The sequence below is a fragment of the Rhinatrema bivittatum genome, chromosome 10, assembly GCF_901001135.1.
Source record: "Rhinatrema bivittatum chromosome 10, aRhiBiv1.1, whole genome shotgun sequence".
Taxonomy (NCBI): Eukaryota; Metazoa; Chordata; class Amphibia; order Gymnophiona; family Rhinatrematidae; genus Rhinatrema; species Rhinatrema bivittatum.
This window is the reverse complement of record NC_042624.1, coordinates 53,929,110-53,942,710: the sequence shown is the minus strand read 5'-3', so window position 1 is coordinate 53,942,710 and position 13,601 is coordinate 53,929,110. Positions and strand designations below refer to the sequence as shown.

The 13,601-nt window shown below is 46.1% G+C and overlaps 1 protein-coding gene across 1 annotated transcript in view; it reads left to right on the top strand.

Annotated features, from left to right (window-relative positions):
• Positions 1-13,601, top strand: part of LOC115100214 — a 104,064-nt gene that overhangs the window by 27,963 nt on the left and 62,500 nt on the right. Inside the window, exons 10-17 of the mRNA XM_029618540.1 lie at positions 1,362-1,622; positions 4,017-4,283; positions 6,766-7,026; positions 8,380-8,637; positions 9,105-9,365; positions 10,105-10,365; positions 11,024-11,281; positions 12,542-12,796. Of these exons, the coding sequence (XP_029474400.1) occupies positions 1,362-1,622; positions 4,017-4,283; positions 6,766-7,026; positions 8,380-8,637; positions 9,105-9,365; positions 10,105-10,365; positions 11,024-11,281; positions 12,542-12,796 (2,082 nt within the window). The remainder of the gene's footprint in view (positions 1-1,361; positions 1,623-4,016; positions 4,284-6,765; positions 7,027-8,379; positions 8,638-9,104; positions 9,366-10,104; positions 10,366-11,023; positions 11,282-12,541; positions 12,797-13,601) is intronic.

Below are 13,601 nucleotides of genomic sequence, written 5' to 3'. Positions count from 1 at the left end.
ACATGTTAAGTACAATCTGGCCTTAAATCAGACAGTCCATATTTGCTTTGTTGACTTAGATTGGCAGAGGAAAAGTTACAGTGATTTACGCTTTCCACCCCTAAAAATCCTTACAGTTGATACAATTTGTTTCACTTTAATTGCACATGGACACAACAAGAAAAGAGCAGTACAGCTGCTCAGTTTTTACACACGTAATTTAAAAACTTGCAGGCCAATGCGATACCGTGCACTTGGGCTTGCGCACCACTTAACATACGATTGGACGCGCATTTTGAGTGCACTAAACTCACGATGCAATACGGGGATTACCGCATCCAAACCAGCGCGTTAGCTAATTGCACTCATCACATGTAAATTCCATGTAGATGAGGCTATTAGCTATAACCTGGCGATTCAAAAAATTCCCGTGTGGCCAATGCGCCTATTGTCCCACAGTAAATTTAATACTGGCCCGGGAGCTGGTGTTAAGGCTCCCGGGCCTTCAAGGGCTCAACCACAAAATAACCAAAAATCCTGCTTTCTGAGGTTCCTCCTATTAGTATCATTGCAATACTAAGTAGGAGGAACCACATCATGCAAGCAGCATCATACAAGTCTTGGGAAAAAAAAAATCTCTGGGCACAGTGTCCGGAGGGGTGGACAGCTCACCTGCTGCTCAACCAGAGAGGTGATCGCTACCCTTGGCCAGCCTGGGTAGTGGGCTCCAGCAGTGCAGCTCCACTGCTGAGGGAAGGTGCCGACACATAAAAATGCATTTATTCACTCCATCACAGTGCCGATTGGTCCATTCGCTGTTACGTATCCGTGAAAGGACCAATCCCCTTTCAAAGGACTGTCCTGAACGGGGATTGGTCCTTTCCACTGACAAGTGTCAAGTGAAAAGGGCCAATTGGGAACAGCTCTGCCGGGGGTGGGGAGAGAGCTCTGGCCAGGCTGTTGTGGGTGCACAGCCACGCCTCCTGGGCGCCCGATGCAGAGTGCTAGGGATGCATAAATTACCCATTGTGCGGCAGCTCATTTGCCTATTGCATCGAGTGCCCAGTTTGGATGCACGTTTTTTACGCACATGGTATTGCATCGGCCTGAAAGTATACAGGCTGATCCTATGGGTCAGCCGGTGCAGCCCAAGAGAGGTGTAATTTCAGTTTGCATCCTGGCTTTTCTCTTCCTTTAAAGGGGACATAAATTTTTGGCTAGCATGTCATTATAATATTTATACAATATTATATTAGCCGCCCATTGTTCCTTTGGTACCAGCCATTCCGCATGCCACCCCCAACGCACTGCAGTAATTGAGGGCTTTTATGCATGGTTCCAAAAGATTTTCTCCTACCAGGCCTTTGTTTACCTCCGTTTAGGACCTTGTGTTCCATCAAATATAAATGTCACTTTCCAGTGTGGCAACAATTCCGTTTTCTTCTCATGGAAAGAGAGTCTTGGCGCCGACTCCTACGCTCTAGTAGCAACAGATGCTGGTGGGCATACAGAGTCCTGTGATACCATCCAGGTGTACTGCAGTGTGTCCAACCTTCTCTGTGGATCCTATTACAACGTTACCTTGCAGGCGTACAGCCAGGGCTCAACGGGACTTGACATGACCGAGATGACCCTAAAGTCAGGTAATGAATGGTTTTCTTTTGAAAGATTTAAGCTGTTGACTTTGTAGCTGCCTCACCTTTACCAAAAATGTTACAGTGTTGTTATTTCAGCAGCAGATAATGTGCCAGGTTTTAAACTAGAGAGTTCTGGGTAAAAAAACCCAATTATTTTCCATACTGCACTTGAACAGAATATACAGCGCTATGGGCCTTTTTGTAATTCAGCACTCAGCAGTTCAGAACTGATCTCACCTTCTCTCCCATTTGTTTGCTATCAATCCTTCCAATCAAGCAGAAGAATTCTGAGCTTTTTCTGAGTACATATTGCAAGCTTCTCGAGCTCTCCTCGCCAGAGCCTGAATGAGGTTCCCCCTGCTCTTCCTTAAGAGGGATAAGATTCAGCTTAGGTTTCCTAAAGAGAAAGATGGTAGCAAAGTCTGGTCCTAAGGCGGCGCAAACAAACAAATCTTATGAAAATCCATTGTGACCATCCTGACAAACCCAGGTTCCAGCACTCGAAGTCTGGTCAAGTGCGCAGCAGCCTACACTGCTGACCGCCAGAGCTGCGCCCCTTAAGCCAAGCAGTTGTACACTTTCTGTTTTTAAATGGGGGCAGAAAGAGAATTTGAGATGAACCATGCAATTGTGACACAATCCCTGGAACGCATGTCTGATTTTTAATAGAAGACAAATTTAAAATGACAGCTCTTTGATGGGGACCTCTTTTGCAGTTGGAGTTATGTAGAATCCATTCTAGAGCCGAAGCAGTACTGCTTACAAATAATGCCAAAATATAGTATTAATTGTTAGTCGTGAAAGAACTTTTGTTAATAAAATGTTTTTTTTCTTTCACCACTGTTGGCGGTGAATTTATCTGCTGGATGTTAATGAGGTCCTGCTGCCTCCTTCTCCCGGAGGGGAATATTTCCTATGGGAGGCGGGCGGCTGGGTGTCCATCTCACAATTCCCATGAAGAGACTTCAGGCCACATATATTGAGGTTTTTCTCCCATTTTGTTTAAGAGGACAATCTTCAGTACATCTAGCTTATCATCATCTGCGTTCTGCATATGTTAGACCAGCAACTGTACCCGTTCTATGCCCGGGCAGCGAGCCTTTTTATTGGCACATCTCTTGTTTTGAGAAGAATTTCCCTAGAAATTCACTGTAAGAGTGTCCCTTCCACATACACACAGCCTCATACAGGCTCCCTCACTCTCTGGCACACACACACATCCCCTCATATAGGCCCCCTCTCTGAAACCCACACTCAAGCATCCCACACATTCCCCCTCTTACCAACCATGCTACTCTCACACTCCCCCACCCCAGACTCTCTCTCACACCCTCCCCACCCCCCGCTCACCAACCATGCTCTCTGTCACCCCCCTCTGTCACACACACATTCTCTGTCACCGGCATCCCCCCCATGCTCTCTCTCACACCCTCCCCACCCCCTCTCACCAACCATGCTCTCTGTTACCCCCTCTCTCTCACACACACACCTCCCCTCATATAGGCTCCCTCTCTCTGAAACCCACACTCAAGCATCCCCCCACCCACCCTCTCTTACCTCCCATGCTCTCTTTCACACCCTCCCCACCCCCCTTTCACCAACCATGCTCTGTGTCACCCCCCCTCTCTCACACACACATTCTCTCTCACCGGCATCCCCCCCCCCCCATCCTCTCTCTCACACTCTCCTGCTCTCTCTCACCCTCCCCTCCCCGACAAACATTATCTCTCACCGGCATGCCGCAGGACCCGCCATTCGCGACAAAGATGAAGGCCCGGCACACCGTTCGTGACACACGGGGGCCTTCAGCAGAAAATAGCAGCGGAGACCCCGGCATGCCGCGAACGGAGCGCGTCCTGTGGCACACGCTCCGTTCGCAGCGAAGTTGAAGGTCCAGGCAAGCCAATCGCGGCACACAGGGGCCTTCCCTTTTCGCGACGAACGGCGCACCAGGCCTTCCTTCTCACAGCAAACGGAGCATGTGCCGTGGGACACGCTCCATACGCAGAATGTCAGGGTCTCCTCTGCTATATTCTGCCTCTCCCGCGATGGCCGCTGTCCTTCCTACCTGTGGCCTGTTTCAGCCATCTGTGCCATCTATCGGCGGGCTGGGAAACATGCAGCCCGATATAGCGAGCACTGACGGACACCAAGCCCGATATATTATAGATATTGCAAGTCTTTTTTTTCAATTTTAACATTATGAAGTGCTGAAAAATGAAATTCTTTTTTTAAGTGAAATTTTTAATTAAAAAAAAAACTTTTGTTCATTATTTGCCAACTTTCTCTCTTGTACTTTTTCTCTTTCTTTTGTTATCTCTTAGCAGCGTACAGAATTTCTTGTTACTATCTCTATCTCCTGTTATTTGGAGTAAACCTTCCTGATCTGTTTTCACTTAGCTCCCTGCCCTCCTTATAACCTAAGAGCCAACCTGAACTGCACAACTAACACTGCAATTGCACAATGGGAGCACGATGGCGAAGCCATCTCCTACAGAGTCACGGCAAACGGAACAAATGGACACCTGGCAACGTGCAACTCAAGCTCCGTGCAGACCAGCTGTGACCTGGAAGATTTAGAGTGTGGCCAGACCTATGTTCTGCTTGTCCAAGCCGTCGGCGTGCACTGCAGCAGTGCCCCCAGCGAGGAGTTCCTGCTCAACTCAGGTAGGACGGATGGATGACCACCTTTCTTTCTTTCTTTCTTTTTAAAATGTATTTATTTGATTTATGTTCCGCTTTTTGACACTTCAAAGCGGATTTCATTCAGGTACTGTAGGTATCTCCTTATCCTCAGAAGGCTCACAATCTAAGCTTGTTCCATCCTCTGGCAGCAGGCAACCGGGACTTTTTTTTTTTTTTTTTACAAGGGGGGTAGTTTTGAAAGGGACTTCTGTGGGGGGGGGGGGGGGGGAATCAGTCCTGTACCTGCAGAAGTGGCGCTTTTGAAAATTGCCAGACTGATGTGGCGTAAAATTACGCGCGCACACACACACCCTTTATGCACATCATTTGGAGAGAGGCGTTCTGGGGCGAGGTCTTTGCGTTTCGTGCGTGCTACTCGAGTTGGAATGGTATGCGCATGCATTTCCCCTAAACCGTTCCTAGCTGGAACTTTGGGCGCGGAGTTTCGTGGGATCGTTTGCAAAGTGGAGCTTTGCTTTGAAACTTTGTGTAACTTAAGCATGTAACAGCTGACAAATGCAAAAAGCCTGTTTGAGAATAGAGTCCAAAGACACAGCACGGCATAGAAATACTAAAAAAATAAATTAAATAAAAGTCAACCTTTGGTTTATGGAGGTAATAAACGTTCATCATATCAGCAATTCTTTATTTATTTGTCTTTTGAATTCAGTTTTTTGAAAAGGCAAGACTGGAAGTAACTTCCTGTGCTTCAAAACTGGGTGAACAGGTACCTCAGCGTCACCTCAAAGCCTCACCATAATTCTAGGGTGTGAGCCTGTTGGCATCCTCTGTGGAGGGGGGGATTGTGTCAACCTGGATAAAGCTCCAGTGGGCTCCAATGCCTTTTTATTAGAACTGATAGGCCTAGTATGAAGGAACTGGAGAGGAACCTTAAGGTCACAAATTGTCATTTTACATGGTGAGATGCCTTAACCCTTTATCTGCTGCCTCATGCATGGCACGACATGCTGCTATACATGTAGCAAGTGCTGTCCCAGTTCAAGCAGTGTAATCTGCAGGACCCTAAAGAGGATCACTCTCAAAAAGAAACAGTGTTCCAAACAGAAAATAGCTTTGACTGAAGAAAATCAAAAGTTCCACAGGCACAAAAATAAGCAGAGTCCCAAATACCGAAATCAAGAACTGGAAACAGTTCTTTGAATTTCAAATTTCATATAGAGGCAAATCAATTCCTTATGCAGCTTAAGTCAGTTTCACCACCACAGAATTCTCCAAGTATCCTCAACCAGACTTCTATCTCTTCAGCCCCAATTGGAAAAGTAAAGAACCCTCCTTTTTCTTCCAAAGTTACTTCACAGATGGCTGCCTATCCCCAGGCTCTCTCCAAGACATCTTTCACTTCTCCTCAAACAGTTCTCACAACTCCCCTCAGTGACTCCTCGAGTCATCAGGGCCGACGCGTTCCAATAGGCAAACTAGGCGGTCGCCTAGGGTGCCAGCCATTAGGCAGCAGCGGCAAAGAACAGTCATGTTGGGCCTCGAGCGGCGCCCATCCCTCTCATGGCCAAGAGGAGTAGAGACTTGGTAAGCCATGAGCAGCGTCCATCTTGCTCATGACCAAGAGAAGCAGAGTCTCGACATGCCACGAACGGCACCTCTGTTTGTGTGTGTGTGTGAGTGAGTGAGAGGGATTGTGTGTGTACGAGAGAGCAATGGTGTTAGTGAGAAGAGAGGGAGGGAGCCTGTGTAAGGGTGTGTGTGTGTGTGTGTGTGTGTGTGAGTGAGTGAGAGGGATTGTGTGTGTACGAGAGAGCAATGGTGTTAGTGAGAAGAGAGGGAGGGAGCCTGTGTAAGGGTGTGTGTGTGTGTGTGTGTGTGTGTGAGTGAGTGAGAGGGATTGTGTGTGTACGAGAGAGCAATGGTGTTAGTGAGAAGAGAGGGAGGGAGCCTGTGTAAGAGTGTGTGTGTGTGTGTGTGTGTGTGTGTGTGTGTGTGTGTGTGTGTGTGAAAGAGATAAGGAACCTAAGTGTGTGTAAGAGAGGGGGCCTGACTGAGTGAATGGAGCCGGGGCCTGGGGAAGGAGGGATGGGCACAAGGCAGAAGGTTTGCCTAGGGTGTCTAATACCCTTGCACCAGCCCTGTGAGTCACCATTTATAGTCCCATTTGCTGACCCACCCTTTGGGGAATGGACCCTCCTGTCATTCCTAAAAGTAACTATTCCCACTGATGTTCCCTTTATTAGAAAGTTCCCAGTTTAATCTACAGTGAAACCTAGCAAGCTTTACATACAGAAGTGAGGTGCAACTCTTGTGCAGGACCTGTAGTGTTTACTGTCATAAAATAAATCACGGAGCTAATGGTATTTGAGAATCTGACAAGTAAAAAAATACATTTTTTATTAGATTGTATTGGTGAATCCTCACAAAATGTCAAGTTTTATAAATGCTATTTGTTTTCAGCGGGAAGACCTGCTGCTAATTTTAGATTTCTTTTGAATTCCAGCGCCGTGTCCCCCCGATAATGTTCAAGGTATCGTGGACTGTGCATCAAATATTGTTATTGCATTCTGGGATAAGAGCAAGGGAGCCGAATCATACAGAGCCACCGCAGAAAGCAGTGACGGATACTCCGCGACCTGCATCACCAACGATACGTCTTGTGAACTTCACGGCCTGCTTTGCGGAAGCAACTATCACATCCTGGTTATTGCCCTGAAAGGGAACTGCAACAGCAGCGATAGCAGCTCATTTCAGATTGAAACAGGTATGTTTTTTTTTTATCAGACAGGTAGATGACAAATTTACTCACCTAAAGTGTATGGTGACCATGATTTGGTTTTCCCTTTCATAATCCCAGATCCTTTGTGCTGTGTTATTTAATACATATATGTGACCAGTTTGCATTGACTCCTAGACACCCATGTCCCTCTGCATTAGTACAGCATAATGCGAGGGACTTCGACTTGGCGCCGTCCCCTGTCCCTCATGTTCCAAATGAAGATCTGGCCCACATACACAGCAAAACTTTCCTTAAGTTTGTTTTTGTCTCATGTGTTAAACTCGAGATGATTTTATTCCAGTAGACAATGTTTCTGTTAGCTGTTTTTCTACCACTGCTTGTGTCAGTATTGGTATGCCGGGTTCTGAAAGATCACCCAGAGTCTAATCCTAAAAAGATTTGATGCATGAACATATAATAGAGAAACAGAGAACCTCCAGCTGATAAGAGCTGCATCCACAGATGGAGTAAATGATTTTCTTTATTAGGAGATGGGTGAGTGTTTCTTTACTTTTTGCCTTTTTTTAGTGTTACAAACTGGCACCATTTTTTTTTTTCAAGACAGCTTGATCCAGTCCTGAATTTACCTTATGACACAAATGGACTTCTAGTGCTTTTCTTAGGGAAACCAGAACTACAAGGCCATGCACACAATGGGGTGAAATCAAACCCTGATCAACGTGTCCTGAAAAGGAGACATCAGTGGGCAAGCCTGTCTTTTCTGCTCCTCTTTCCCAGGCAGCTCAGGAGACTCCCGCCGACCTGAGGGATCACGCAGAGCTTCGTCCTAGGGGCACCCTTGCCACTGCTCATTAGCTGGCATGGGCTACCTTAGCAGCAACTGCCTTCCCTCTCTCCTCGGGCCTGAGCTCTCCATTCCTGTGGTGCACCAAGGCCTGTCTGGCCCTGATGGACGGGGCATCCAAATCTAAGGGCCTGAGCAATGGGGAAGCCTCTTCCTGAATATTTTAGTTAGCATCGGTCAGAGCCTGATGCAGAGCTTGCAAGCACTGCATGGACTTCCCCGGACAGCTCTGCTGCTCGACATCCATCCTGACCTGTGCTGTCACTGCCGTTCCAGACCCAGACCACCCCTAAGCTGGAACCGTGAGCAGTGCCATTTTCCTTAGAAGAAATGCTGGCTGGGGACTAAGTTGAAAGTACATTTGTAAGACTCGTGGTGCTGGAAATCTCTGCTGGATCGCACCACCCCCACTGAAGCTTCTAGCACGTCCAGTCTACAGAGTATTTGGGATCAGAAACATTTCAGCAGAATGGGTTGATTTTTTTTTTTTTTAACAAGCTACCATGTGTTTTTCATGTCTTTTCTAACGTCAGCTCCATGCATGCCGCAGAATTTGATAGCACAGGACTCCTGCGATGGGACGGTGACTGTCCTCTGGGCCAGCAGTGCGGGGGCAGAGTCGTATGCACTGACAGCCAGGCAAAGCGATGGAAGTTTAATATTATCTAACACCACGGACTCCTTTTCTGAGCTCTCCAGCCTACCATGTGGGGAAACTTACTCAACAACGGTGCAGGCACTGAGCAGCAGCTGCGCCAGCCCTCTCAGCCAGGAGCTGGTGTTTGACACAGGTTGGTGCCTTTCTTTTAGCGTTGTGGTTTGACATTCTGACGAGTTGCGCTTTTCTGGCCCTCATTAAACCTATGGGGCCAGCACAGACCTGCTTCAAACAGCTGACAAAAAGTCCAAGTGACCAATCAAATCTAAAAGGATAGTGCTGTGATGAGAGGTGATAAGCTATTCAGTATCGTCCACAGTTGACATCCCTGTTGCATTCCATGTAAGTTTCAAGTGCTTTTGCTCAGATCCATTTGGAATTGCAATGGAAAGCATTTCAAATTTATGTAGAAGGAAATTGCATGAAGATTGTCCGTATCATTCAGAGCTCCTCTTTCATTCTAAAGTACACCGAGTGCTTTTGTTACTTTAATTGATCATTTAGGACCACGGTTTAATCCTGCGGGTCAGTTCTATAATAAAGTTGAATACCTCTGACATTTTTTTTTCTTTGTAACATAATCGTGTAACTTTATTGCAGTGCCATGCGTTCCACAAAACGTGTCAGCTTACATGGCATGCAACAGCGAGGTCGCCTCCCTGCTGTGGGAGCCCTCACCTGGCGCGCAACTTTACCACGCTGTCCTGATGCAGAGCGATGGAAACACATCAACGTGCAGCACGGCCAACACCACCTGCAGCGTCAGCAGCCTGGTCTGCGGTCAGGCCTACTCCATTTCAGTGACTGCCACCAATGAGAATTGTACCAGCATTGCAAGCTCTTTCTACGAGATCCAGACAGGTAAAGCAAAGCACATTTTGGGTAAACATGAAAGAGATGGAAGGAATTTCTGACAAACGTGTTCCATTCCTCCACCCTGCATTTGGCAATGCCACAATTCCAGCTATAGGCTGTGTATTGTTAGGTTAGAGTGTATTACACACAGGCCATGCTTTATATACAAAACTATGAAAGTAACACAGTGATGTAGGGCAAACCATGCCCATGGAGGGATTTAAAGCCTCAGTCATTCTTCTCTGGTTTCTTTAACCCTTGACAGAGAACATGGAGCCTGCTATACAGTCTATCCTTTCTAACATATGAACATAAAAGTCCATAGAGAACAATGGTAATTCACTTCAGTGCCCCTTCTAATAGCTTCTGATCTATCAACAAGAATGTTTGCAATAGTTTTGCAGGAGCCACTCGCTGCTTTCCCTTCCAGTGTAAATCGGCTTCTGACAATAGTCTCCATCATCTACTTAAACTTTCTTTTTTTTTTTTTTTCTGGCAATAGAGTGTGTTCTGGCTGTGTTTGCAATGCTTTTAGCATCCCTGGGGCCTTTTCCTGCTCTGGGAAACATTTACTACTTCCCCAGGATGCTCCTCAAAGAAATGGGGTCTCTTTCCAGGATGAATGTGGGCACCAGTTTTTCTTCTGCCTCTCCGTAGAATCCTGTTTTCACAGCTCATCGTGGCTTGGTCCAGATGAGAAGTGTTATCATAGCACAGACCAAGTATGTAACTTTCATTCTTTCAGCTCCCTGCCCTCCGCAGCAGGTTAGCGCTCAGCTTGACTGCAGCTCCAACACTGCAGTGGTCTCCTGGGAGCTCAGTAATGGAACCCAGCTTTACACTGTGAGAGCAGAGACCACCGATGGACAGGTTTCCTGGTGCAATTCTACCAAGACAAACTGCAACCTTGTGGACTTGAGCTGTGGCCAGAACTACACCATCACTGTTCAAGGATCGAATCATGAATGTGACAGTCTGCCAAGTCTGGAGTACCAACTACAGACAGGTAACTAGCAAGAAGCATGACAGTAGCAATCAAAATTACTAGGCAGGCGTGGAAAAATGTTCCCTAAACCACCTTCCTCCAGGCAAACCCCTCCATAAGCTCAAGGCTTCCTCCACCCAATGACAGACTCAGCGGTGGTTTGCTTCTCACACAGAAACAAGGGGGTCAAATCTTAAGTCTGAACAGCAGGAGACCTAGGGTATTAATCCTGAACCTCATTGGAAAACCATGAAAGACCATGACTTCTGAATGCTTTTTTCATGTCTCATAATTATCAGAACGGCACACCCTGTGTACTCAGAAGGTGCCTGTGATCTGGATCCCTAATAGCATTCTTTAGTCTGTTTACCAGAGACACTCCAAATTATATGAGCTGATTTCGCTATTTATTTAATTTTATTTTTTAACTCATGTGATCTTCTAAATACTCCAAGTGGAGGCTCAGTCCTCACCATCACTCAAAATCTTATTTTGATACAGGTTCATCGCTGTACTGTGTTCCACATTTGGTATTATAGTGTTATTAAGAACCTTCAGGATTTAATGGGGCAATTAGTCTTTATCTGCCATCGTTGTTATGAAATAATCATTTTTTTCTAATTCATTCTTGCATAGAACTTTGAATTTCAAGCACTCTATGCCGGTCTTCCTTTTGTAGTTCCATGTTCTCCAACAAAGGTGGAAACTAGTCTTGATTGCATCACTCGTGCCATGTCAGTGTCATGGGAACCTGCCCTTGGAGTGGTCCAGTACATAGTGACAGCAACTGCTGAGCAGTACCCAGCCTCCTGTGTGACGGAAAACACCACCTGTGAGCTCCAGGACCTGGTCTGTGGTCAGGAATACATCATCATGGTCATGGGAACCACAGGCCAATGCAATAGTTCCATGAACAGCCTCATCAGCGTGACTACAAGTAAGGGACTTATTCTTCCTGCTGTACTCTTAGGAATATTGTTTTAGGGTCTAGGATGGACAATTTGTTGTCATTTAAAGAGCTTTCCAATATCTTTTCCAAAGTGTTTCTCATGTAGTAATCCTCAGATCTGGTTCTCAGGGCTCCTACATGGGGTTTCCATGGTAACCAGACCGAAGGCCATTTTGCAACTGTCTACATCGGGACGAAAGGCCGCATGTTCTTTTTATGCATGGGCTTTGAGCCAGTTCTCAAAGCAGAGGCATGTGCGTGCCCTTTGAAAGCTGCAGCAGTCACAAAGGACCCACGGTCACTTGCACCAGCTTTTTGCACAGGGAGAATTTTGCTTGAAAGGCACACTCATGAGTGTGAAAATGGTTTATGTGCCTCCTTTTCCTCCCACAACATAGTCTCCCAGGAGCCCCCCGTGAATGTATTCCCTCGTTCCTTAATGAACTGAACAACAGAATGACCCAGGCAGGCCACCGCTATCACTTGTGGAACACAAGCCAGTCACCGCTGGCAGAGGCAGATCTGATAAATTGTCTCCATCCCCAAAGTGGTCATAGTGGCCTGTCTGTGGCATGCTCCATCACATGACAGTTGAGTAGCTTCATTGCCTACTGTGAAATTACGGGAGGAATGATAACCGCCTGGTCTCAGTGAGGCCTGGCGAGCTCTGATCTTCAAGGAATGCCATCAGGTCTGGTTTTAAGATGATAAAAATATGTAAATGAGCAAGGTTCTTGGACAAATTGTATGCAGAGATTTCTCCTGAACATTCATGGTCAATATTCTCTTAACCAGACTTGTCTGCATCTACCTTGAAGGTGTACAGTGCCAGTATGCATGGGTCCTATGAGAAAGTGAGGAAAGAGGATAGGGGATGATGCTCTTTGTTAAAGCTTTCTTTCACTAACATTAGAGAAATGTTATCTCTTTTCCAAGTATATCGTACAATCGTGATGTGCCAGACTTTTCTGTTTTATTTATTCACGTATTCCTTTGTTGTCTTTAGTGTGGGGTCGGATGGTAAAAGTGCTGACACAGTGAGATTTTCAATGCCCGTGTGGCAGATAGCAGGTTGTTGTAACTATTATTTATTCCAGCTAGAAAATTAAATTAAAATAACTTACTGGAAAACAAAATACTAGCAGAAGCCTCTTGATTGCCCGCCAGATCCCTAAGTCCGCCCTGGCAAAGGCAGAAACTGCACGTGCAGGCTCTCACTGAAATCCTCTCTTGCCCTTCTCATTTTAGCACCTTGTGCCCCCCGTCTCGTGGACGCTTACACCAACTGTGAGAACAACTCTGCCACTGTCTCCTGGGAAAGCACGGCCAATGCCGAGTACTACACTGCCCTCGTAGAGGGCGCAGGTGGGGCCTCCTGCAACACCACCAACACCACCTGTGACATTGCAGACTTAAGCTGCGGGCAGACGTACACAGTGGCCGTACTGGCCCATGACAGCAGATGTGAAGGGCCCCTAAGTCCAGAGATGCAAATTAAAACAGGTAGGTCAAGCTACAGAAAAGTTTGTGGATATGGATGAATTGTATTTCTTTTTTATTATTTCTCAAGGAAAGTTTATCATGAGAATGGTTATAAGCACTGTGAAAGCTGTACCACAGCATTCATTTCCCGAGAATCCTTGTAGCTGCAAAACCAGGGCTTTACTACTTCACTATAGGAGCAGCTTCCCCAGATGGTAAAACTAAAAACTCCAAAGAAATCAACCTGATATTGATGCAAGACTCCCTAAAGGTTTTTCAGTTGTCGCTGTATAATAGCCAGTTTTCCAACGTAACATTAATTTCACAGATAGAATCAGAAATACAGCATAAGCTCTAGAGCTTTCTGACCGATACATGAATACTTGGCCATATGGTCAGAGCAGAAACTGTGCAGCATATTTGCCTACTAATTACAACAAAACAGAGCCGGTGCAAGGGTATTGGGCGCCCTAGGCAAAACTTATAGCCTGGCGCCCCCCCATCATCGTTCCCTGAACTTTTCACACAACATTAAAAATTATGCATTTGTAATAAAAGATTTTACATGGAAAAGGACATTTGAGTTAGAAATATCACTTACAAACATGCTTGTTATATTTACATGCACTACTATGGTGTCAAGCAGAAAACCCTGCCAAAACAAGACACTTGGAACCCATATGGACATAGTCTATCGTAGCACATATTGGGTGTGGTCTTGACCCTCAGAAAGCCATGAGTAAACTGAATTACAATTACAATATAGTAAACGCCCAAAACAGCATCAACTGCCAGCACTCAAACAGTAATAACCCTACCTATGAAA